This window comes from Geospiza fortis, unplaced genomic scaffold (genome assembly GCF_000277835.1).
Source record: "Geospiza fortis unplaced genomic scaffold, GeoFor_1.0 scaffold53, whole genome shotgun sequence".
Classification (NCBI taxonomy): Eukaryota; Metazoa; Chordata; class Aves; order Passeriformes; family Thraupidae; genus Geospiza; species Geospiza fortis.
Window position 1 is genome coordinate 4,040,315 of NW_005054305.1, and position 27,643 is coordinate 4,067,957.

The 27,643-nt window shown below is 39.1% G+C and overlaps 1 protein-coding gene across 1 annotated transcript in view; it reads right to left on the reverse strand.

The window, feature by feature from the left end:
• CHST9 (carbohydrate sulfotransferase 9) overlaps positions 1-20,919 on the reverse strand; it is an 85,677-nt gene extending 64,758 nt beyond the window's left edge. Inside the window, exons 1-4 of the mRNA XM_031066608.1 lie at positions 20,799-20,919; positions 20,606-20,698; positions 16,676-16,734; positions 14,451-14,663 (exon numbers count right to left, since the gene is read on the reverse strand). Of these exons, the coding sequence (XP_030922468.1) occupies positions 14,451-14,550 (100 nt within the window). The 5' untranslated portion in view covers positions 14,551-14,663; positions 16,676-16,734; positions 20,606-20,698; positions 20,799-20,919. The remainder of the gene's footprint in view (positions 1-14,450; positions 14,664-16,675; positions 16,735-20,605; positions 20,699-20,798) is intronic.
• Between the last annotated feature and the right edge of the window lie 6,724 nt (positions 20,920-27,643).

Below are 27,643 nucleotides of genomic sequence, written 5' to 3' on the forward strand. Positions count from 1 at the left end.
AACAACATTCTTCAATTTACTGTCAACACTTTGATAGGTACAAAGCTGAAGTGATATAATCAATAATTTCTGATTAGTTTTTGATAAAGAGAAGCACAGAAAAGTGCCAAAAACATAAAAAAAAGTAGCCAGGATGTTCTGCTGAGCCATTTGTCCATTAGTCACTTTTAAATTTTATGGTCAGTAAATACCATTCTTACAGACAGAAAGTGGAAAACTTTTTTTAGTGATTCAATGATAACACACTCTGGAAAATATTTCCATATCATTGAAGAGCTTCATGGGAAAAAATGCTTCCAGTAGTATCCACTATTCAAGCTGGATTTCTCATCAGAGGAATCTCAGAGGAAAGGCATCAGTTAAGACAACACTGTACAAACTGATGGAAGAAGGAATGATTCAGGGCTACTGAACACACCTCCAATCTAGAAGGCCTCTAAATTATAAAACACAAAAGGCAAAGAAAATTCTCTAAATTACAATTATAAACTTTTCTAGTTTATAGTCTACTCCAAACACTGTTTGCAGAGACAATATAAACTGGAGAGACCTTTGAACCTGACCTGATTTATTGCTTCTTTTTGTCTGCCACAGAAAATTGGATTCCTAAGCCTCTGTTTGAGCTACCTGAAGGTAGAAGTGACCTGATATGTCCTACGTGACAGAGGGTGATCACCTTGCTACCATACTTGCTTGGCTCAAGTAGCATTTCTCTTGGAAACTCACAACATTCAGGTCCCTATCGGTCTGAATGCCTCCCTTCATTGGTATTCATGGCAGTCTAAGGCTAAGTCATTACATCCTATAAACATTCCTCAATTTCAAAAAGTGTTTATGATCCACTTGATTACATTGTCCTCCTATTCAGAAAAGAAGACTCAGAGCAGTGTGATATGGGCTTTTTTCTTGGACTCAACTTGTTGAATGTCAGGCAACCAAAACTATTTTAGATCCTCTTCAGGCTCTGCCTTCCCTCTTCTCCACCATCCCTCGTTCCCCACCTCACAGCATTACACCATCACAAGGCCTCCACATACAAATGTTTACTGTCACTTTGGATGTTTAGACATAAGATTAGACCTCACTCCCCCACAACAAATATTTTGCTTTATTAGTGGAAAACACTCCTAGATAGGTACAGTTTCAAGTGAACATTTTTGATGATACAGTATTTGACATTGCATCAAATGCAAACATAATTATTTGCTCAGTTTTATGGCTATTTATTGAAAAACAAAATGTGAATGTCTGTAGCAATAGAACTACCTGAAACATTACCTTTATGCCACAAACACTGTTGTGCAAGTGCAATATCACATCAGAGACAAAGACTATTTAGAAAAAAAGAAAGCAGGAACAGACACTTGGGCACTTTCAATCGGTCAAACTTCAGTATTCCCCACACAACCAAAAGATCTTCATTAATTCTACTGATTCTCTGAAGCACGGACCTTTTTGGCTAAGGATTGTCTTAACATGAGGAAGATCGTTTTAAATTGCACTATAAAAGGAGATGCTATTCCTACAAATCCAGCCATTTAAAACTTCTACACGCTGCAGCCATGTTAGCTGCTTCCAGATATTTGGAGGGCAAGAAAAGAAGTATTGGTGAGAACCAGAGTTCTGGAAAAACCTGAAATGTCAGAAGTTTTTTCAAGGCAAAAGCACACTTGTGGCCAGGGTACTCATAATGAATGGCTGATTGTGTGATGACAGCCTTCTTTAGATGGTGTCACCAGAGAACAATTTTATGATAGAGAGTTTAACTAATGATTGATATGTGAGAAACAACATACTTAAAGGACAAAAATATTTTAGTAATAGGAACTGCCAAGCAGTAGTCTGAGAAAAGTAAAACATAATCATAAAAAATATAAACATGTACAACAAATACGTAATAATAAAAAGTAACTTTAGCACATTTCTTGTAACAGAAGTCATAACAGAAGTTAGAATTAAACATCTATGGCATGCTCTCCTTTCCTATCATCAAGGTTCCAGAAACCATTTGCTTTACTCTGCCATTTTTTATCAGTTGCTCTTGCTTTTCTATGGCTTACCTCAGGGGATACACAGTAACAAAGCACATTTGTTAGTGAATGTGTCAGCTTCAAGAAACACACTGAACAGAATGAACAAATAGTTTTGATCATTTATGTGGTCTTTGGCCCTTATGGAGAGACAAAACCAAAAAGATGTTGTTCTACCAGCTCTAGAGCTAGACATTCTGGCAGCCCTCTGATCCAGATAAAATACCTGGTCCTCAGCTGCAAATAAAAACTGAAAGGACAGCAAAGTTTTGCAAATAAACATCTGACCTCCCCCAAGTAATTAATATGATTGCTTAAGTGGATACTAGTCCACATGGATTAGATCATTTAAAATACCAAGATTAACTTCTAACTTTCCAGAAAATCAGTTATTAATTTGTGTGTGCATTGATCATCACTGACTAAACTTTGCTTAAACTGCTTCCCAACTGTCATTCAACTGTATTTTATTTACAGAGTATTAATACAAGCTGTCCAATATGCACATTTTATTAGCTGGAGAGTCAAGGCTGAGTCTTCTTTCCAAGAATACCTTGAACCCACCTGTCAGTCACAGCATCTGGCAGCTTTATCTGCATAATATTTATATGTACATCAGTCCTAAACCTGATGCCAATAGAGTTTTGTTATATTGCATGATCAATCATAACTCAAGTGGTAGCACACCTCAGCTATTTGCAGATTAATTCCACCAGAAAGAAATTTCTGCTTAAAGGTCAAATAAATCATGAAGTATTTATACCTCACTGCAAATACCTCAGCCTACATAAGCCCAGTCTCACCCGCCTGTTCATCTTCAAAAAAGGCACACTGAAGTGGAAAGATTGCAACAGAAAAGAAGTAGGGTGAAATTAATTTTGCCAACTGTAAGAGGATAAAGCAAATTAAAAAAAAAATCCCCAAAGTCCATATTATTTGTTGTATTTCACATATACTTTGTGCTGGCCCCCATCCCATGAAAGTAATTTGAAATCCAGGAGCAAAGCCAGGGGTTTTTCTGAGACGTTTTTCATTGTCTTCTACCTGCTATCAGACTGCAGTAGAAAATCCTGAACATAAAATTGCACAGAGGAAGAAGAAAACTCATCAAATACACACTGAAAAAAAATTAGTGTGGTTTTTTTTACAATTTGTTGCTTCACTGGATATAATTTAATCGGGGGCCAGTCAGCCAACTCTCACTCTAGTGATTCTGATCCTACAAGGATCTTTAGTGATTAGGAGTCTATTCATATCCAATGGACTTTATTATTGCATTAATAATTCAGCAACTCCCACAGCAAAAGAGTAAAAAAGATAAAAACACATCCAAATAAATTCTCATCCCTGTACCAGCCTGCCTGAGCTGCTTCTTTCCTTCCCATCACAGAACATGACAGATTTGGTTCTTCACCAGTGTCAGAATATACATATTTGATGACCTCTTTGAGGACTGCTGGTAGGTAGAAAAGGTTAGAGAACTTGAGAATCTTATATTCCCACAGAAATTTCATCTTCTAAGGAAAACAAATATCTGTCACCTCTATTAACAACTATCCTGTAGAGCTACTTGGCTTTAGCATTTCCAAATAGTTTATAAATCAAGCTGAAGTTCATGAGAAGCCTTGATTCATTGGCCCAACACCAAGAACAGAAGTGCTTTCTGGAAAGTGCTCCATAATTCTTGACTGCAAGTACAGAATTATCTTAAAGGAATGACATTTAATGAATTATATGCATAATGTTTAAAGTAACAGGCTGCATTTTGCACACAATTCAAATACCATGACCTGTGTTAACAGATGGTTCCCTGTTAGTTCTCAGTAGTGGACAAGGCATACTGTGCATTAATGACCATTTAATGAGAGCAAGAAAGAGACAGAAACAAAGAAAAAGAAATTAATGCATCTATGTATTTTCCTAATTTGTATTGCTAGAATTCAAAACTCATTTTGAATGAAAATTCATTCAAAAACTCTAACGTGAAATATAATGTAGTTGTTTTTTTTTTAATGAAATAACACTATTGCAACAGATTCCACTGCATTATTTGGACACTAAGTGTTCTTCCAGAAATAAAAAAAATTATTTTGCACAGATGAGTGGACCAGAAAGTGAAATTCTGTTTACCCAGTTCTATTAAGCTTTTGCTAACTAAAGATCCTTCTCCTCTGCCATTGTTGTAAGGCCAAAGTCAAAGTAACCTCTCATGACATGCACCTCTGAACAACAGAAACATTATGGGGATATGGCAACAATTCTGGAACAACTGTTTTCCATTCTTGCCAGGAAGAATCAGCTCTTTTAAAAAAATTAAGCAAGAATATAAAATATAATCAAAACTGTCTCTACAAACAACATTTGCTATACTTATTACTTCCTGTTGGACATATTTTCTTTTTTTAACAGAGCTATTTTGTGGATGAATGGCAAAGCACCAGGCACTGATATTTTCCTGTTTAACACAACAGAATGTTTCCAGCTGCAGCTAGCAGAACTCACGCACCACATCTCCCTAGCTGACCATAACCAAAACCAAACACCTCCAAACCCTCATTTCTCCTGCATATAATTTACTTAGAGGCAATATGCCCACACTCAGGGCCCAACAACACGACTCTAAACAACCCCAAGTTCACTCGAGCTGATCCTAAGTGCATGCTTGTATTAGGCCTAGATTATAACACATCTGTCACAGAAAGTATTGTAAACCTTTAACAGCTTCTTCCTCCATCTATGCCCTTACACATGTACACAAAGCTGCACAAGTTCTTCTATTGTTGGACTATAATTAGTACTGAAATTACCTGCTCCATTCCAATCACATTAAATATAAAATCAGTTAACCCCTTGTCTTTCACCTGGCATGCACACACAGTGAAATTTAATATTGGTTCTGATTATTCTTAACCTTAGACTGCTGATCTTCAGTTACTTTCCTGCGTGTCTTTGACATGCAGAAGACATCCCCTGATGTGAATGTCCAAATTTGTGGCTTTTAGGCCATCATCTGTTATGTTCTAAGGCAAGGAATTTCTTCTCTAAGAGACAAGTTTTGCCTCACTATCACTGTTACTTAAGAAAATCAATTTTCCAAAGCCAATGACTTTCTTAAGAGCTCCTCCCCTCCTTCCCCCTTCATTGTCTACTTGGCTCATAGGAGTTTTTGTCCATGGGAAATGAACTCCTTGCAACCGTTGACTCAACACTGTATCCCATCCCTGCCATTCCAGGACCTTCTGTGCTCCAGCATCCCTGAACAACAAAAATACCCCAGCCAACCAACAAACCAGTGAAAAAACTCAACCAAACAAAAAGGAATCATTGCTCATTTAGAAAAGTCTGACATTGACCAGTCTTATTTGTTTGTTTGTTTTTAATTAGAATATTATGCAACTGTAAACATGAAAATTATTATTACCATTGTCCAGAAAAAAATAAGTCTATAATTCCCCAAATATTTTGATAACTCATGTCATTTTCCCTTGTTGATGGTGCCAAGAGACAAAATCTGTGCCTACTCAGCCTGATTTTGCTAGAGCTATGTGCTGGGAATTCCTGGCAGGATTGTGTGATAGAAAGCTGAGTGATCAATATAAACAAAACCATTTGAAACAACAAAGTTGTGAGGACAAATTCCACTTCTAGCACACAGGTTTAATAGAGGTCAGCGATAATCTTGAATGTTGTTACCATGAGGAGATTCTCAAGTGATAAGGAAACATTTGTTTTTTGGTGATTTGAGTGGGACTGGGGGGAGTGAGAGCTCCTAAAGAACTACTGTAGGCAATAATATTTCCTAGGTTGCACTTGCTGCCAAGCATGGCTTTCCAGACTTTCCAGTATAGGGTGCTGCTGCTGCACCTCTTCACTAAACCAAGATTAAACCAAACAAAATCCAAAGCCAATGGATGTGTGTGATATTCTATTCCCTATCACTTTACATCAAGTGAGGCTCATACACGCCTGGGAACGGTTTCATCTATATACAGGGCAATGCTTAAAATACAGCATATTTTTCAGTTTTCCTGAGTAATGAATATTTACTGTTTTATAAAAAGCAGAATCTTCAGGCTGATTTGATTATTGACCCTGACTTTCAACAGAAATGAGCAAATTTGGGAGTTTTGGAAAGGGCTTGCCTGTTTGTTTATTTTAGGTTTTGTTGTTTTTTAAACATTTGATAGCACCCAGCTAGCCCTCCCTTCTTTGTAGCTGGAGACAGCAACATTCCCTCCCACACATATAGCCACAAGGCTCAAGGTTGAAGGAGCTGAGAAGAAAAACACTGTATGCTGGTGTGCCATGCCTCTTCCCAGTTTCAAACTGACAGATAGGAAATGTCTTGCACAGGAATACTGTAGAATGTAGAAGCATTCTTTTTCTTTGAATATGCTATTAATATAAATTAAAAAATACAAGAAGTGAGACACTTGTCTGAAGAAGCAGGGACCCAAACTTAAAAGTTCAGCCAATATTCATGCTGCTGTGAAATAACAATTACTTTTAAAAATAAAAAGAACAAAAAATAAAACAGTTTTTTTCATATTGAAAAAAAAGACATTAAAGGCACTTCTCTTCCTTGAACCTTTTGCTCCTTGACACAAATCATGTTTTTTCTTGCTAAATCATACACATCATCTGTCAGACATTAACCCCTTGTACACTAAAATGGCTCCCTTTACTTGAAACCTCTCAGCCTTCTAATCTTTAAATGCTTGTTTCACAAATTGCAAGATGACCCAGAAATATCCCAAATTAATACCAATAACCTGTTTACACTAAGACCAAATGAGTAAAATGAAAAAGAAAGAAACGAAGGCTCTAGAGTGTGGAATACCAAAAATTTCTTCCATATAAACTCATCTCCACGTACCCCAGTAGCTGACTGTGGTTAGGAGATAGGTTTCCATCTAAAATATTTCTCCTACCAGGAGTCTCTATTCCCGCAAAAAAAAGGGAAAATAAAGGGGATACTTTAAATAAATATATATCTATGCATACCTATATGTATATACTCACCCTTAAAACAAACATTAGAATTTCGAATTTAATTCCAGTAAGAAACCAAAGCTTTTCCTTGGAATTTTGCAGAGACCACATCACATGTTTTAACAGGACTGTTTGCAATCAAGTGACATATCAAAACAGTTCAGCATCAGACACAGAGGTAAGCAGCCTTAAATATACTCCAGCAGCAACCACTTGCTCCTCTGAAAATGTGCATTGCACGTAAGGAAAATGGAACAAGCCAGGAAAAGAAAAACATTCATCATTTCCCCATAATTCCTAGATAGTCATATGAGGAGCAGCTGAGGGAGCTGTTTGTTTATCCTGGAGAAAAGGAGGCTCAGGGGAGACCTTGTCACTCTCTACAGCTTCCTGAAAGGAGGGTGTAGCAGACAGGGATCAATCTCTTCTCCCAGGCAGCCAGTGACAGAATTAGAGGACATGGCCACAAGCTGTACCAGGGGAGTTCATGTTGCGCATCAGGAATCATTTCTTCATGGAAAGGGTATTTTAGAATTGGAACTGACTGCCCAGGGAGGCGGTGAAGTCATCTTGGAGGTGTTCAAGAAAGACTGGATGGCACTTAATGCTGTGGTTTAGCTGACAATGTGGTTATTAGTCAAAGGTCAAACTTGATGATTTTATAGGTCTTTCCCAAACTTAATGATTCTGTGATCTCAATTTTTTCTACTGTTACGTCTCAATGATTATTTGCAAGGTGAAAAATACCTCTCCACCCCTCTTGCTCTGTAAGACTGTGTGTTTGTCTTAAATGGTACTGCATCATACAGTCCATGCCCAGAAGAGACAAGACTACAGGGCTTGTACTGCCCAAATGACAAGCTTTTTTAAGGAAAGGAACTGAAGAATTGTCATGAACCAAATGTTACTAAAAGCAGTAACAATGGTAGACAATAACTGAAAACTAACCACTTCACTCAATGACAGCACATTTGTCAGAAAATTAAAAAAAAAGTTGGAAAACAAACCAAAGCTCATATATCATGTTAAAAAAAAAAAAGAAAAAGCATAGCTACTTAACAGAAAGAATGACTGCTAAGGACTCTGTAAAATTACATTTCCGAACATCAGGCAGATATTCTGCTCTGAGGGTCTGACTAACTGGAAAACAGCATGAAGAGCACCTGTTACATATTTTATATCCAATTCAAAAGAGCCTTTTGAAAACAGAATTACTGTTACTCAGCCTTTCCAGGAAGGAGGATACCCCAATTCATAAGTGTTTCACTAATCAAGCCAAAAAGCCCTCCAGGGGTAACTACACTTCAGATTTTGAAGTGAATTCGGTTACATGCCCATAGATACAAGAAAGTTACAGAATCCTCTTCTTAAAGTTCTGCTTGAAAACAGGCAAGGAAGAGTATATTCAGGTGTCCTTAGTATAATTAAGGTATGTGCTGCACGTTTCTAGAAGTAGATCTCTGTGGTCTAGGTATGAACAAGGTTGAGTGGGATGTTCAAAGCTTACACACAGTAATACATGAAATGTCATCAGCTACCACTCAAACATGAGATTGAATATATAGCTAAGAGGAGCCCCAAAACCTCATCCCACTTAGTTTGCTTTACACCACCAGAAAGTTGAAGCTGGAATTTCTTCTAAAGCAGAAGGATTTATAAAATTAAATGGGATTTAGCTATAGGAATGATAAAAGTAAAATGAATGAAATGCAAGATGAAAATGACTGAATGAAAAAATGAATGAAATGGCTGCTGAACAGCAGACTTGGGAAGAATATCCTCAGAAATAGATAAATACAGCCTTAAGTGTTATAAAATATGAAATTTTAACTTTTTTTTTTTCTTAAAGATTCTGGGGTTTTTAACTGCAGAAGACAGGGTGTGACTCTACAGTCAGTAGCTCAGGAAACATCTTCTCTTCAACTTTTCCTTGTGTTTTTAGACAATTATGGTTTAAGAAAGTATCAGTTTCCACCTGTTTCTTAGTAGCTTTTTTCCTGCAAAGGCAATTGTTGTCTCCTTACAGCTTCCTTCTACTGAAAGCTGGGTGTGAAGAAAGGAAAACTATTCTATGTTATAATAGAGAAATTCCCCTAATAAATTTTTGTAGCATTTCTAGGATTTCAATACCTGTGTAACAGTCCACCAAGCAGCATTTACTGATCCTACTGAATCTCCCTTCTTTTGTGCTTCAGTCCAATAATATTTCAGTCCAATAATGTGGCAGATTAAAAAAATAAAACAAAACAAAGAAACAGTAACATTTCACACACAAAACACAGCATATTCCAATCAGAAGGGTAGAATCTAAGTACACCCAGACTCATTAGAACAGACTCATTAGTGACAGGGCATTGTAAACCTGAAGATTTGTTTGCCATACCAGTGATGTTCCATCAGACTTAGGGAGACTCCTGTAAACTACTCAAGACCTTGACAGCAGATATATTTCATTCTTACTAGAAGAATTAAATTATTCATAATTAATAACCATTGCTGGGCAGCGTTCTTTTCACCTTTATCTACAAACTTCTTTTCTACAAAGTTATTCCTTTAATGTATTTTATGATGATTGTCTAGAAAAACTATGACCTTCATGAAACAGGTGCCTTTGCAATTCATCACATATGAATGGTTTTTTAAGCCACATCAATGTTTCTTCACTTAGACAAAGATTAAATAAAAATCAACCCACAAAAACAACAAAGAGTAAATATTATCATGTGTACACAATTGCTACTTAGAGTTCCAAGATAAGGAAGAAAGGCACTCCATGAACTCAAAATATCTCACCAGATTACTAAAGGACCCAAAAGACCCCCTTGAATCACCAAATCTGGCAAGATGGGGAAAAAAGTCCACCCGTGTATGCCAAGGAATATGGATAATGGATACAACCCAGATGGCTACAACAATAGCAGATTAAATTGTGAAAGCTTATGCAAAGAATTGCACGAAAGCTCAAACTTTTTTAAAATGTGATTTTTATCTGAATTTTTGTTTCTTTACAAAAGGAACACCTGTGGCCTGAGAAATAGGTATAAGGTCTTTGTTATGAAGCTTTTCAGGAGGTAGTCGCACAAATTGCAGGAAAGCACACTGACTGCAGAAGGATGCCTGGACAACCACTGAGGCTACAGAACTGATACTCTGCAAAGGGATGGGAAAGCACGAGGAAAAATCTCGTTATCCTTAAGGTGAGGTACAGAACTGCTGAGAAACAGGAGATGCAGACTTTTTCATCCTCGGGAGCCAGAAATCTATGGGAGGGCGGTGCAGCCTTTTAATTAGTGGTAAGACTACACTATTCTAAAGTAGTCCTTCATAATCATGGATTTACTTGTCACACAACACAAAAAAAATAATTACACAAACTTTGAGAGAAGGGAAAAAAACAAGACATGGCAAAACCCCAAACAACAAACCCAGCATACAGTTCTAACCTCAAAGATATTCTCAGATTATTTTGAGGTAATCAGTCACACTAAATCACATCAGTCCACATAAAAAGGAAGAGTTTTAAAGTAAAAAATTAGAACTCCTATCCTAAAACTCCAACTCATGTGTCTAATATTTCAGGATTAAATTGCAAGTGTCCTTTATACCCCACAACCCCCTAATTCAGGTAATTCATGGTACACAACTCAAGATCAGCCATGACACCCAGCAGTTTGCTTCATCTGAATAAGATCAACAGCGCTGGAAATTTCTAAGCATGTAACAAATAGTGTTTGCTTCTTAATCAATGCCACAATATTTGATGATTGCGCTGCTTAATGCAAGACCGTGTCAAGAACTGTCAAGTAAAGCTGTAGGATCCAGCTGAATTCACATTAAGCTTCATTCATGTATGTGAATTTATATACAATGAATATATTTATATATGGAGAACATGAAGTGCTCCATATATGCCACATTATCAATGTTGTCAATTAAATTTTCATCCAGATGTAGTCTGTACATATTTATGCTCACACTGGACTACTGACAAGTCTGTTCCCAATTACTCCACTGAGCTGAACTGAAGCTACCCAACAGAAGTAAAGATATATTATGCTGTCTTTATACACTCCATGCCCAGAGCCAAACCAAGAAACTCCCCTGTTCTCTCTGTCTGCTAATGTTTCTGCAAAGCCATCAGAGAGGACCACCACCTAGCTAGCAGCTGTTTCTTAGACATCTTTAAATGAAAGATTTTCCCTTTTTTAAGGTATAGGGATGATAAACATGACTAGAAATATTCTGAAGAGTCCAAGCACAGTGGGAGGGAGCAGAAGACATGGCTGTGCTGAGAACTGCATCCAGCTGCTGAGCCTGCAGGTGCATATGGAGTAGATGGACAGGATGAAAAATTAGAGGTGTTCCTGGGCTGGATACATTTGAGTAATGAGGGAAGTTTGTAAAAATAAATCAGAGAAAAACATGCCTGGATAAGATCAGTCTAGAGCAAAATAAGACAAACGGGAATGAAATCACAGTTGAGATCTCAGTGATGTGAACAGGAAGTAGAAATAAGAGACCCAAAAGGAGAGAAAGCAAACTATGAATAAAAACTGGCATTGGATCTAGTGTGAAAAATTATGAATAGCTAGAAAAAGTGGCAATAAGAATGGCAAGTGTGAAAGAAAACAGTCCAACTTTAAAACAGTAGGCCAAACGTTAATAAGGGAATTAAATCTACCATATAATTTTCCAGTTCCCACCCAAAAAATCTACATCTGGGAATAATTCACACCACAGTAACGAGAGCCTGAGAAATAAGCATGAACACTACAAGCCACAAAAGAGTAAAATTCACTATCTTTTCCAGAGATTGTGATTTATAAAGGCTCTGGATATTCAGAAGAATGGGGTGGTAAGGAGCAGCATTTCACAGGTGCAAAACAGATACTTTCCTTAACTCAAACACATCCAACTTTCCATCCCTTCGGCAACCAAATGCAAACATGAATGCTGTAGGTCTTGAGCAGGGCACTGTGGAAGATAAAAATAGTTCTGCCTACAACAAACACTTGTCTCTACAGGCTCTGAGCATGGCAATTGAGAAGCACGAGGTGCACTTTCCATTTCCTAACAGAACTTCACCTCACATGCTCAGCCACTTGCAGATTAAAACTAGCTGTCTTACAGCTGCGCAGCTAGTGAGAGGATTAAAGGAACACATAAAATCCTTGCAAAGATACTTGTCAGTTTAGGATTCTCCAGATACAGCTCATCCCCAAAAAAGCCACAGTGAACAACATGTGGCAATATGAAAAAGAGAGCAGAAGAGGGAAAAAAATTTGCAAAATGCCCATAACTAAACTAATGTATATTGTGAATATGCGAATATGTTCTATTTCATATCAACTCTAAAGCAGCATACAGGAGCAGAGCATTAGAGAATTGTGCCACAGAAGGTTTAGGGGAGATACAAGTGTTTGAAATAAAAAAGAATGGCTCTCTAAATGTTAAATTGGAAGAAGAAGCAAGAGCAGACACCAAAGAATGAGTTTTTTCCATGCTCTTGCCAATGTGCATGACCATATACATTCTCTACTGCTACAGTAGAGAATGCCAAAATTCTTTTTTTTTTTGGATCTTGATGAAGTGCTGTCACAACAGCAGCCCAGTGAGATAGAAGGGCACTCAAAACTACAGTCACACTTTAAGCTCACTAACCATTCTGTTATTCTCTGATAGCTTCCATTTTATTAGAGAAATGTTTCCACATGGAAATGACTTATGTGTGCAAGGAGAAGCCTCGCTCCTGAATAAGATTATAGCAATATATCAAAGAAAACCCCAAAGAAAGCAACTGGTTGGCCAAAAAAACAGAGTCTGTCCTAGTTCAACCTTTATTTTATTTTTCCTGTTTCTTTTTAAGAGTAGAGAAATACATACAAAAGAAAGGAGTCAAAAACCGTCAGTGAGAAACCGCAACAAGGAGCACTGCAAGGAAAGAAAGGTTAACTACAGCACAAGAAAAGATGCAAGGAATGTGAAGAATGTCAGCAAGTAAATAAATCAATAATCTACAGTCATCATCTACATTCCTGAACTACCTTGAAAGCAAGGATATCTACCCTTAACACTCCTGACAACAGTAGAGATTTTCAAGGAAGACCCCCCTCTGCTTCATGCTCAGTTTCTGCCAGCACCTTTCTGTCAACAACTGATTACAAGGGAACATTTCCAAAGGGAGCCTGTATTACCTCTCACAACAGTTTTATTAATACAAGCTTGTGAATACTTTGGGACAGCCCAGAAAAATTAACAAGCCAGAATTAATGCTGTGATCATTGCACTTAATTGAAAAAAACCTCAAGGTCATTGTCAAACAACTGCAGAAATGATGCACTATATTTCCCCCTCAACACTGCTCTCTAAAACACACTGGAGCCTAGCAGCTCATGGAATAACAGTACAAATCAATAAAGCCAGAGACTAATGTGGTTTTACAGATATATTTCTTCACAATGGTATCAACATACTATAAAATAGGAGTTTTACAGAGGAAATGGAAGCTGAGTGAGAGAGACGAGAGGATCTGAAAATCAAGACTCAACAAGTTAGAAACAAACAAAAAACCCCTGACAAAAAACCCCCAAGCATATATACCAAACAATCCAAAAAACCCCCAACCAAACCCAAACCTCGAAAACAAAACCCTAACCCCCCCCAATACAAGTATACAAGTAAAACCAAGGATATGCCCTCAATAAGGTGACATAACAGAAGTGGACCTGCAGAGCAAAACGGTGGAGGACCTTACTGATATTTTGTGGAAGGTGACTGAGCTTCCAGTAGGGGTTGAGGTAAATAACCTGGTTTAGTTTAGCCTATAAGAGAATCTAGATTAAGCTGGGGTTCAACCCAAAACATCACAAATGGGAAACAACAGAAATACAATTCAGAAGTGTAATCCTGAGCCAGTGCTAACATAGATTTACCTGAAGTTGCTAGATGACTCTGATGCTATATATAAAAAGATTTCTAAGCCCAGTCTCAAACAAACAACAAAAAGGAAAGAGAAAGAATGATTCCCTGAGCACTGCTGCTTAGAAGACCACTTTTGTCTACAAAACACAGCAGTTTTTCTCCAAGAATTACTTTACTACAAAAATTGTAATGTACAAAACCCACAACAAATCATCATAGAGAATAATTTCTAAATTGGACATGCAGAATGCTTTTGCAACACTTGCTTTTGCAAATGAAGCTGATACAATACAATTAGGTAGCTGGGGGCATCTTTTCATGTGACTGAAGAAATTTCTTAATGAAGTGTAGCAATTAAAACAAGTCTATTTTCAATGCCATTTTACTTCCGAAGTGTGGGTGAGAGAGTGGGGACTCCACCCCCAGCTGTCCTCAATAGGTTTTATGGTCATAAAATAACAGATGCAACTATGATAAAAAAAAACCAAGAGAGAAAGCCTAGTGTACCTGTATGTTGTTCTTCAATCCAAGCTTGCAGATACATGAAGAGGAGTAGACCAGCTACTCCAAACAGCAGTACAGACACGAAGATTTGTCTTAGGTTCATGACCCTGCAAGGGGGCTTCTCTTCAGCTTTCAGAAGGACTCATTGCTCACTTTTCTGAAGTCTTCAGCATGCCTGCATCTTCTTGCAGAGACATCTTCCCCAGAGACACCAACCTGGAATAACAAGAGAAGGAGGTTGTTCTTGTGTTACACTTTTATTCTTTACCAGAGACCATGTTAACAGCATACTATAAACAAGCTGGAACCCTTACAAGCTATTGCTTTCAATGCTGATATTTCTGCTCACAGTCTCAATGTTCTTTCTACCCCCAGATGAGTTCCAAGCAGATGCGTTTCTCAAAGTGGCCGAAATGACCATTCCACCTCCAGCAGAGCAAACATCACCTGCTGTCATAAGAGAGGGAGGTGATGACCCAAATGAGGTCACTGGGTGTCACACCAATGCCCCACTCTGCCCACCAACCACCACAGCTGGGAAGTTACAGCGAGGAGCTTGCGCCTTCCAGGTGGCTGGGTCACACTCCAGGAGGCTGCCAGCCCCCTGTGATGGGCAACCCAGCTTCTCTGCTTCTGGACTGTGTAATCATGTGTCCCTAAGGATGGGTCACCACACAACACAACCACTCGGCTCGCAGAGCCCCAGCATCGGTTCAGCTTGTGCATCAAGGAGTCACACAATGATATCCACCCTCAAATATGAACCCAAGTTTTGAGTTTTGCAGGATTAGGAAATGGCAGCATAAGATGGTATCAATAAAAGAGCAAAAAATTAATTAACGGCTCATCTTTTTATTCAGCTCTGTTTTGCAATATGGAGAGGGACTTGTCAGGAACTCAATTCTTGCCAAAAGTTTAATGGAAATGAGCTGAACTGTAAAAACTTATCAAAAAGATTTCTTTATTGAACAGCAGTGGGCCCAGAGAAAGCGATTTACCTGATACCCTGCATGTGCCACAAAGGGGTCATAAAATTCATTTTATAAAATCAGAACATGGATCACTAGAGGACAACTCCTTAACCTGAATAAGAATGTGCTCACTTTGAAAGTGCATTATTAGAAGCTGAAGAGCTGTTGTTGAAACTGGCCTGCACAGCAAAGAAAATGCCTTAAAATTCAACATAATGGTCACTTTTGTCAGTACATATGACAGAAGTGTCTGATGAACTAACACATAGAATTCTAGGAAAAACTCAAGCTTTTAAAGGAATACAGCCAACTGGAAGATATTTGAAAGATAAATCTGTTAAATACACAAAAAAGAAAATGCAGCCACTTAAATGTTATTTGAATCATACAAATATTCCATGTTCCACAAGTTTGTATTTTTTAATAACTCAGCACTGCTACATCTATAATTGCTGAGTTTCTAAAAATACAGTACACATAAAGCTTAGCAGGAGCTCCCATTAAAAACAGCTGTTGAATGAACAAAGTAACTATGTTAGAAAGATGCAAAAGATTTCAAGAACAACAAAACTGTTCAGCACTTTTCATATGTTTTTCCAATTCCGTGCCATTAAATTATACACTTCTCTTAAGTACAAACTTGCCTGCAGAAAATGTAGGCCAGGTTTAAATATTAATCATTTTATGTGTAATTGTTCTGTAGAAGACAGATAACTAGACATTAACAGAATGTAAATGTTCTGTCTGAAGTTTTTTTCTAAGGGTCATGAAGCAACTGGTTCAAACCATGCACATGAAAGGAAGGTGACAGAGGCTTCATTCTTAACCTTGCTCTATGTTGATTCTACAGAGAGGGAATTTCTTATATGTTATATACAAGTACCTGTTTGCAGCTATTGTGATGATGCACAGGATTGGAAGGAAGCAGTGAAAATTGGGCAAAAACCAAGAAAATGCTTGGGGAATGCTGTGAAATGCTTTTTTTATAGTTGTGGGTAGTGGAGCCTCCTTTCACACAGATCTTCATTAGCTGTTATCACTTGCACCTTTTTTTTCTTACAGCACTCTCAGCACTCTCAGACTTGCAGTGCTCTTTATTTATGCTACAAAGTTACTTAGGGCTTTGCACCTAACTTCAGTGCTGCAGCAACTGCACTGTTTGCATGTCTTTAGAAGTCGCTCTGTTGAGGAGACAGAAGCTTCCCAGCATAAGCAATGCTTCAAGAACCACCAGTCGTAGAATCGACGAATACAAACCTCTTCTGTTTCCCACAAACAAAAGCTGTGTTGTTCATGTAACAGGACATTGTAGGCATCTGTATTAGGAGAAAAAAAAGCAGCAAATAAAAAGATATGAGGGTCTGAATATATCTTTGAAATAAATTACTTAAATTATAGTTACTAGAAAGTAGGAATCAGTTTCTTGCTCTTTGGGATTTGCAAGTTTCTCTCATAATAAAAAGATGAGGAATACAGACATACACAATGACAGTGCATGCTTCCAAATAAGCCCACTTCTGTGATGTTGCTTTCTTCTATCTCTGACTACACAAAGCTCCCATATATTCAGCCCTTCTTTCTGAAAAACAGCATTCTTGAGTGGGCAAGCAAAGCTTTCTCAGGCCACATGGACGATGCTGAAAGGAAAGTATCTCACACCACATCTCCATGAACATTTCTGACACTGGTAGGCTGGCACTGCTGCTCTCTCCAGCCACTTGCTCTCATTCTCCCTGTTTGCCCAGCTCTTGCCACCACCATGAGCACTTTCTGACCAAGTTTAACCAAATTACAGCCCACAAAGAATTTACCCAAGGAACTGTGCCAATGGTTTTCATTTAGCATTCGCTGGTATCACATACATCCATGACCCATGACAGCACAGGATATAGAGCTGACCTTGCCCAAACATCATCATGGTTGCATGCAGCACCACCTACAAGCCTTGAAAGGTGATGATGAAAATGCACAGTAAAATAAGGAGCACTTTTAAGCTCCTTTTTTTAAGCTATTTAATCTGTTAATAAGAAAACAGATGTTTTTCTGCTAGGTTAGTTTTGGTTTTGAGTGGAAAGAAGTTTGTAAAAGGAAACAGCAGTTCAAGGTGTTTTTCTTTTTTTTCGTTTTGAACTACCAAACACACCCTAAGGCAGATTCACTCCACCATCACAGTCACTGTAATTATCTTTGTATCAAGAGTTTACACGCTGCTTGCAATTAGTTTAATTTATTTAAATTTAATTTATATGAAACTGTGTTCTTCATTTACATATTGACTAATTTTTAAGATTAATTTTAAACAAGAGTAACATTAAATTAAGACTACTGATTTTAGCTCAGGTTAGAATCTAAATACATCAAACCCAACTATTCTGCTACCTTATAAGATTTTAAAGGCTTTTCAGCTTGAATGAGTAGTTTAATTTATTTAACATAGTGATTTGTAACCCCCATATGAAAAAATTACAGTGACATTTAAAAAAGTCTGCATCTGTGAGTCTTCTAGAAGAACTTGAAAAATGGCTGCACAACACTGACAAATTTTCTTCTTTTGTATTAAAAAGTGGTGGTCGTGGATTACACTCTCAGGCAACTGGGCAAGAGGAAATACCTGCAAATATTCTTTAATCAAGATAAATGCTTTCTTGTGGCTGTGAAAAGCCAAGAAGCAGTTACTTTCAAGCCAAGTATTTTCAAAAGAGATCAGCCATATCCAGACACAGGTTCAGCATCCCTACTTAAGCTGTGAATCCTTGGTTTTTGCTTCTAGTTCTGGGGGACATGGCTCCCCTGGGTGATACCTTGACCATCCTTGCTGGATGGTTCTTGCTATGAGGGAACTAATGTAGCCTGAGAAACTGCTCTGTGCCTTCCACCTATGCTGCACTAGATTCTTGCTTTTGCCCAACATCATCCCCACCTCTTTGGGATGTATGGACCCCAGTGTCCCCACCTGTTTGAGCTCAAGATATGCACCCCAAAATTTCAAGTTCTTTTGAGTACTGGAGACTACTACATATCCTTATCCATCATGGAGAAGTAGTAAATCTGGCAGACAATAGCACTATGTGCCTTAAATGACAAACACAGCAAAAATTTAGAAATTTTACAGTACATCATCCAATTTTTCTTCCTTTCAATCAAATATACCTGCAGCTGAGGAGAGGCACCTCAGCACTCAGGTACCATTCTTGGCTCCTTCCTATTCTAGACCACATGAAACCAATGGCATCTGGTCAGAATGTTTGGCTAACTTTAGATTTCCTTGCCACCATAACCCTTACCATCACCTAGTTCCAAAATCAATGCAAAACATTAAGTTGCCACCTATTTAGAAACTTTCCTTTTAATTTCAGCTTTTTTCCCTTCACTTGGAAATAAAGAATATCAAGATGCAGGGTTAACCAGCAAAATTCAGATGAAAAAACCCAGACAATCTTTATAATGGTCAAAACATTCATATTACTGTGGCATACTATAAATTCCCACCCACTCAGTATCTCCTTAGACACAACTGAATTGATGAAAACAAAATGAAAAAAAGAACACAGAAAGCTACTGCAACTGCACAGTTTGGGGATTTTTTTGGTGTTTTTCATTTTCTTCCCTCCATCCTTACCTCAAGAAGCACTACATTTTCAGATACCTCCACCAGAGTTATCATGGCAGGAAAATTTTGCAGCGAGGAATGTTCTGCTGGACACTGGACCAGACTACTTTCAGCTCAATCAGAAGAAGGAAGCAAGGATATCTTCTCACTTCAGCGCTCCCCCTCCTCCCTCACTTCTCATCTGTTAGCTCATGTCCTACTTCACACGCAGATGATCCTCCAGGATCACCTTTCCACTGCCCACATCTCAACTTTCTGGCTTCACAACGACTGGCACAAGGCAGACCTCCAGCTCCTAACAATGCTTGCACAGTTCCTCACATCAGGCAGTACTACTTTTTGTTCTGGTTTATTACAGAGGCTTCTAGAAATAAACATACAGTATTTGCCATTTCTTATCTCCGAGCAAATTAAGCTGAGTTTTATGGCTGGGTGAAGTCAAAGGCCTTACAGAAATTTGAATTAACTGAGTAAGCAGATCAAGATAGTCAAACAGTGGTGCTGAGAAACTTTGTAAAAATTAAAAAAACACTGAACCAACCAACCAACCCCTCACCAAACACCCCCCAGATAACAAAATCAAACAACAAAGCCCAAACTAAACCAAAATTCCCATAAGGGAGTTTTTCCTGTCCATAGAAATTTAATAGGGGTATATAGAGAGCATACGGGCCCACTGTTACATCAGTCCTGCTGACACCTCAGCAACTTCTTCATCTGAAGAGTTGCTCATAAGAAGGCTGTGTAAAAGTATAATTGAAGACACCATCTGGCCTGCACAACTTTTATTACTGGCAATAACAGAAGATTACTACCTACCAACACTGCAAATCAAGTTAAGAGAATTCTCTAAGAGCTCCATAAGACACAAATAATGAAATATTTTTTTATGAAATATATAGGGATTTCTCTTCAAAGGAGAGACCTGTTTTCATCAAAGTGAGTATTCTCACTCACCCACTGTCAATTATGAAACAATAAAGCCCCTTTAAAAAATAGAGCTTAAAATTTTGAAATTTTAATAGCAGTCAGGAAATTCCAAACATCAACATCACCAAAGTAACCTCCCACCCAGTCAACTTGTATATATTTAACATTTTTCCACCTCACTCTCCCTTGTTATATAGCAGACCACAATGTTGTTATAGCAATTATATTTTGTTTCAAATGTACTTCAGAGCACACAACACACTATACAAAATTAATAACATGGCAAAGAAAACATGGTTTGCATTTGATTTCGCCATTTTAAACTATTAACATCACTAGTTCCTCATTATCCTTTTGATGTATTTCCAAAGGAAAAAAAATCCATTTAAATGAAACAATGGGCACAAGTTAGACTCTGCTTCTGAGAACACACACACCATTTACCTGGTCCTGCTCCTCCACCATAAATCCTGCTAAACTTCAGACCATGTTGGTTTAGTGCACATAGCAACTTGCCTCAGACACCTGCAGATTAATTTAAAGCTGCAGTTTTAGACAAACAAAAGTTATGCTTGTGTTAAGAACAGATAAATGCCATGTGTATGCATGTTGACACACCAGCATCATGGAAAGTTTTGGTTACTTACAGACAGCAGAGAAGACAGTGAAAGCATCAGGTCTGGAACTTCACCAGGATATTCAGTTTCAAGGGTTTCATCCTACAGCTACTGGACATCTTGCTGCAAAAACGAAAAATCATTAATATTCTCAGTAACATTTGCCAGTCAGGACTGAGGGACCTCAGCAGAAAAAGGCAAGTTTGGCATGCTTAGCTCTTACCTGTCTGTAGCACTCCTGGGAGTCAGCGAGCAGTCCCATGGAAGTCACCTGGATTTTGGGAAGTTAAACAAAAACACTGCTCACAAGACAGCAACTTGATGGCTCTCAGTCTTCTAACAGAATTATAGGTGGGATTTCTTCCCACTGTCAGGATAAGGAACATCAGCAAAAGCACTGTGTCAAAGCCAGATCTTCCCTTTTTTGAACTGTTGAAATGACATGGTCTTGTTTACGGACTGCAGTGAACCGAGGGGCTATCAGCATGCCAACAAGACTCGCAGCCTACTCCATTCACTCTACTGCTAGAAAACGCACAGGCAAAATACCAGTCCATTTTTTTTATTTTGGAGACGTGCCACGAATTCCGGATTCCCGCTGTGTGACGAAGGAGGGGGGTGTGTGTGGGTGTAGGGAGTCAGCAGAAAAGTTGCTCGGTGCGCGGAGCCGCAGCGGGGGCTCTGCGATCCCCTCAACTTCTGGGGACCCCGCAGCCCCTGGGGGCCGCTCCCGCTGCTAATCCCCTCGCCCGGGACACGCCGGGGACACGCCGGGGCTGACCCTCATCCCGCAGGGCCGCTCCGCGCTGAAGGCACCGGGTGCCCTGGCTGCAGAAGTTGTCATCTGCCTTGTGTGCCCAGAGAAGGTGGCCCATGGTGACACTTTGTGCCTCTGTTGCAGTGCGCTGTCCTGTACACTTCAATGAGCGGGCAGAGGCGAATCCGCATACACAACCTTGGTTTGAATTGCAGCTCCCAGTTAGCTGATGTCTACAGGACTTGTGAGACTGATGCACTTATCAACTTCTTTGCTAAGTCAGGTAGCTCCCTCCCCGCCGCCCGCAGAGGAAGAGCTTTGCTCAAAGGTTTTTGTTTGCTGCTACGTATCCAGGGGTAGCTCTCCCCGTGCTAGGGAATAAATATGTCTAAGCTGCCAGAAGAAGCAACTCATAGCTTTAATTAGCTACTAAAACAGGTAGGGTAGAAACTTTATTGCTGTCTATGGGAAACGGGATGACAGAGAAAAATGTTTAATTAGTGCTTATTGGAGCTTCACGTGTGCCTTGCAAACCTTATCTGCTTATTGTGACAATAGACCAACCATGTAGATAAATGGCATTATCGCTTTGCTTACATTTCTTCAGGGGAGTCCTTGAAGAAATAGCTCTTAGCCCTTGCTAAGGTGAGGCAAGCACGGCGGAGTTCTGACTTTCAAAGCCGCGCTCAAACGACTTCCGTGTCTGTCCCCTTTAGGCGTTTAGCTCCAGGGCTGTGTTCCTAGAACTACCCCAGCAGACAGATACTACTAAAATGCTCCTTGATTCACTGCCCCATTGCTCGCTTATGGCATCGAGGCCTCTCCTGGAGTAACAGTAATGTAACCATTCATGTTTTTGCAACATCTTTTACTCCAACAGGTTTCAAATCATCTCACGCACTGTTGAGACACACGCAGGGATCTCTTCCCCAGCCAGCGCAGCACCGCCTTCGGCAGGAAGCTGAGCAACGCCCACCAGCCGAAATCCAGTGTCTCAGAGCAGAGGGTAGAGAGCTGGGCGCTGCTCAGATTTCCAAGGAGGGTTAACTAGGCAGAGAGTGTAATTACCCTGTCCAAAGCTTAGATGTTAGTTGAAAAGTGCTCCAGGATCTGTAACAGCCGTAGTGCTGTTACAGTGCTCCAGGATCTGTGTGCAGGAGCGTTCCCTTGGATTTCCAATCCAGGTGCTAAACTGTCCTGCCCCTGCTTAGTTTGGGTTGAGCGACTACATATAACCTCACCGTGGTGCGATACATTTTCTCTGGTTTATCTCACTTAAGGGTCTCCCTAGTCACAGTTCATTATAGGAGCTAGCAGCTCAGAGAAAGCCTAGGGAGAGAGATTTTTCCCTTTAACCCAATCATGGATCCATTTTAAAGTTCTAGTGAATAATGACCATCCCTCACACCCATAGCTTGTCTGGCTGCCTAGTAGAAGTAAAAGGGGAAGAAGGAGAGTGTGAAGTAAAATATGGCATTTTTTTGCTTTTTCAGGAGAGTTGAGCATATTTCCCCTTTTAGACAACCTGGCAGGGATGTGATCCCATGCTAACCATATGCCTTAACAACAAAAAATGCAACCTTATATTTAAATTATAGATCTATTAGTCCCCGATGGCCAGTGAGATTTTAGAGAAAAACAACATGCCAGCTGAATTTTAGTTTCCGGATGAAATACACTCAGAAGATTGTAATGAAGGTCACTGAAGCTTCTAGTAAGGATATACAGATTAACCTTCTGGGTGTTGTAGATTTAATTTCACTCAGTAAGTACATGCAGCAAACATATTTCTTCAGATTGATCTACTCAGGCTGTATCCATCAACTAAATAAACTTATATATAACACTGAATAGATCAGATTTTTTTTTCCAGTTAATGGAATAAATTAATTGCTTTGGGATAAAAGCCAAGTCTTGTTTTACAACTTAGTAAAAAAAACCAACCAAACAAGAAAACTCCCAAACCACAAAGAACTCCAGACTAATGCACTTAGTTTTGATAATACTTGTTCCATACAGATTGTCCTGGTGCAGAGGGTATAGTCCAGCTATTGATATAGGAATCTTTACCAGATTAAAGATTAAAAATTCAACATGCAGGTGAAATTAGACACTGGATTAGGAAGCTCATCAACTACGTAACTGTAATCAGCACCTTCTGAAGGCTGACATGGAGCAAAAAAGAAGCAAATTACAAAAGGGTGGCGGCAGTCTGTCTGTGGCAGCAGGGCTGGTGCGGAGCCAGCGCCTACATCAGAAACTCTTCTTGGCAGGTTTCTGCATGTTTCCCATGAATTCTGGTAGATGAGTAGCTCAAGAGTTAAAGAAGCAGCATCATCCTCTGAAAGCAGTGAGACAGCAGCCAGGTGGTGATGCCTTCTCACAGGAACAGGAGCAGTCAGAGCACTTAGAGAAGAAAGGTAACAGGTTGTGAATCCAAACTCCAACCTGCCAAAAATTAGAGGTCAATTTGCTGAAAAAAACCGCCTTTACTCTGCAATAACACCAACTTAGGCTCTTTACACACTTTCTGTGTAGATTTTCAGGAACAGCCATTGAGGAAAGTATGGTGTGGAGGGTAGGTAGGTAGGTCCACACTCAGAGCTGCTTCTCCATGGACTGTGCACTGTGTACGGCCCTTAAATTTGTGGGTGCTCAAACCATGGGGCAGAAACCATATATATCATTGCTGTAATCTGTTAAGCAACCCTCCTCACCTGCTGAAATTTCCACTCAGCCTAGGTTTCCATTTTTCATTTTTCAAAATTTTCTGCAAAGCTAGCACAGCCATCTGCACATATACACACATTTCAAGGAGTCAGAATTTGAGATTCTTATGTTTAAAGAAAAATTTAATATAAAGGCCCTGGCTCATGTAGCAGGGCCTGTTTGGCCTGATCTTTTTCCAAAGGGGAAGGAATAGACCTTCAGAGACGTTTTTAGATTAGCCAAATTCATTCCAAGTGCTGTTATCATTTGCTGCACTGACTTTTAGGACGGGCCACACTGGCATAGTTTCAGCATGTTATATATAAATATAGAGCCCATTAAAGAAGCCTTTGGTGATTAAAAACGTTTTATCATTATGAAGGTGTCTTTTGCTCCAGGGTACAAACTATTCAGCAAGTAGTTTCATTTTATTTCCTTGAGCTTTTTTCATTTTCAGCTAATTAGCTAGAAATACACCACCTAAAATATTCCCCTTTCCTCAGTTAGGAGGCTAAAATTTGCCTCTACCAAGCATTGCTATAGGGCATTTGCTTTGTTCTTTAAAAAAACTACTAGCAACTTGGTATAAAATTCATTTGCTCAGTAACTGGTATGCTGGGGTAATTATCAAAGCCTTTCTAACCAAGCTGTGTGCTCATTCAAAAATATTAGGCAATTCAAAATGTCTATGGTTCTTCAGCTATTACGAAGTTTTGTTTTTTAAGCAGTCTCCAAAAACTTGACTTAAACACTTCAGTGAGTTGACTGTGAAACTATTTTATCCTAATGGGCTCCTGTTCTCAGAAGACAGCCAAAAGTAAACAGTAGCAGCAATTTTTTTTTTTTGAAGGTCGGTACATTATCTTACTCCAATTCCAAAATGTTCTTTAAATAGCAGATACCACTCTGTCAAGTGCTGCAGGGCTACAAAATGCCTTAGGATATCCTGAAAAATTTATTTCTGAAAAAAAATGAGTTAATTCTGTAGTTGAGTGACTGGTGAGGAATTCCATTAACAAGTGTGAATGGAAAGGTTGAGATTATCTCCCCTTCTCTTACCCCCTCTGCCCTAGCTCTGGGTGAACAGGTTTATGTGAGTATTCATGCTGTTATATGATGCATTTATATCTTAGAGGAGATGTATCCAGTTTTACAGGCTCCATGCATAGAGCCTTTTCAAGACAAGACTGGATAGACCCCTGAGCAACCTGGCCTGGCCCCATGGCTGACCCAGTCATGTGCTGCAGGTGGGACTGCAGGTTTCCTGTGATCCTGTCCTGTGTGAGTTGTCCTATGCTGTCTTCCTGGATAGCCCATCTAAAAATCAGGACGTCACACTTTCCCCAATGTGGTCTCATCTCACTACAAAAATGAGGTTTGAATGCCCTCCACAGAATCACAGACCACAAATGGATTAATGAGGTCCTCAGTGTCAGAAGGGTTTCTGTAGAAATGTGGTTTGTAAAGGAGGAAGTTCCTCTGAAAAAAAAAGAAGCCTGTTCTTCCAGGCCTTTTGCAATATGTTTGTAAAAGCTGTGAAACATTGCACTTTCTAGTTTGTCTTATTCTAGAGAAGAGGAAACACTCATCTTTGTTCCACCAAATAATGCTTGATTATGATGCCTCCTGGAAGAGAACAGCCTATTGTATTAGATCGCCAAGCTGGGAGACAGTTTCTTTGGTCTTTCAGTTCTTGGTATCACAGTGGCCACACAAAATGAGTTGAAAAAAACCCCTTAACTGTGTGATTTAAATGCTTTAAAAGCATCCATAAAGATCTTGAAGGTGATGTTCTTGTCTTCCAATTTTCACTAAGGGATACTGCTGATCTTTTCCATCCTTACTGTGGCGTCTGGATTTCTCAGCTACAACTGACTGCTCTTAGATATTACGAAGACTGAAAAAAAACCCTTACAAAAACCTCTTTTGGACCAATTTTACTATCTTTCACGTGACTACTAAATGTCAGAGAAGTAGATTCTACATGTTGCCCTTTGGTCTCCCCACATTCCCTGAATGTGAGAGAAACAAAATTCTCTTATTCCCAACAACATGCTTGACAGTACAGAGTTCTGCACTAATTCAACATCTGTTGACAAACTGTCTATATAAATCGACAGGGAAACAAACTGATTAATGAAACTGGGGGTACCTCCAAAGTAATTCACAATCTGTTGAAATAAGACACCCTACCAGTAAATATGTAATTCCAATGCTCTGGTTCCTCTTGCACCCTAAAATACCTGGAATAAAAAGCAGAAATACAGTGAGATGGCGGCTGTCCTGAAGTTAAAGGAAGACTGAATGAAATAAAACAGGATGTTTTTTTCCTTCACCAGTATCAGCATTGTGTTGAATGTTTGCTTTGCTTATTAAGACCAATGGACATATCCTGAACCCATTCTGATAGCTTGGAATCAAACACTGAGCAAATTATAACATTATGGTATTCATATGTGCCAGGAAAAAAAAAAGTTCCTGAGAAATTCTGGGACAAATGAAGGTGGAAAGTAGAATAAATACTAGGCAGACTGGCAACCGCAGTATTTAAGAGAGAGAAAAAGAGCTAGATATTAAAACATTATCCAAAATCTCATGTGAACATTAGTTCCAAGTGTTTGGTTGTTGTGCAATAGTTCACATATGGCCAGTCAGTACTGTCTCTTGCTTTTGAATCTCCAAAAGGTGTCGGTTTAAGGAAAACGAGGTCATATATTCTATACTGGATATAGGACACATGCTGGCCAGCCTAAGATTTGCAAGAAATTTCACTGCTTACCACACACCTCCCTTTAGTTAGAGGCTGAGGTACATATAAAACAAAAGACAGTTTTTCAGGGGGCACAACCAAGGTGCTTAACCTATTATTGCCTATTTTATACAAAAAATATTCTCACAGCTGGGTTTTTAGATGAAGCTATTTCACTGAGACAGCAGTGATTGCTGGTGGTGGGTCATCTTCTTTTAGATACAAAATTTTAGTCTAACTGTGCTAATGTAGCTAAATCTGCTGGCAGTGTTTGATGGAGCTGACCATCAAGTGGTGCTCTTTAACATAAGATCTAGCAGGGTAGATAAAGCCGCACATCTCGTTCTCTTAACCCTTCTCCTAGCCATGTCATTGTTTAGAATTGTGCTCCTCATTCTGGGAATATCCTCATGAATTTGAAACTCTTCATTAAAACTGGGATATTAGATGGATTTGGGAGTCAGCAGCATGCAAGCATGCATGTGCAATAAAACTCTGCATCTTCATTACAGCTTGATCAAGCTTTCCAAGCACTAAAGTGTATAACTTCACACACTAAATGGAAGAGTAGCCTGGGAAAACTAACATGCCTCTAATGTTGGACTGTTCAAAGAGAAAGAGATCTGGAAAAGCTGTGTCAGCTCAGGCTGGGAACTAGGCTTGGAGCAATTCTGGAAATGTGAGTAATGGTAGAAAATTCTCTAGCCAGGGGCATTTCCCTCCTGTCGCATACCCACAGCCATTTCTCCTGCCCTCAGGCCCCACTGCTGCAAAATGCTGTAAAATAAAAAAAAAAAAGCAAGCGAATGCCATGATGGAGCCTCAGGATCATAAAATCCTAACACATCTCACA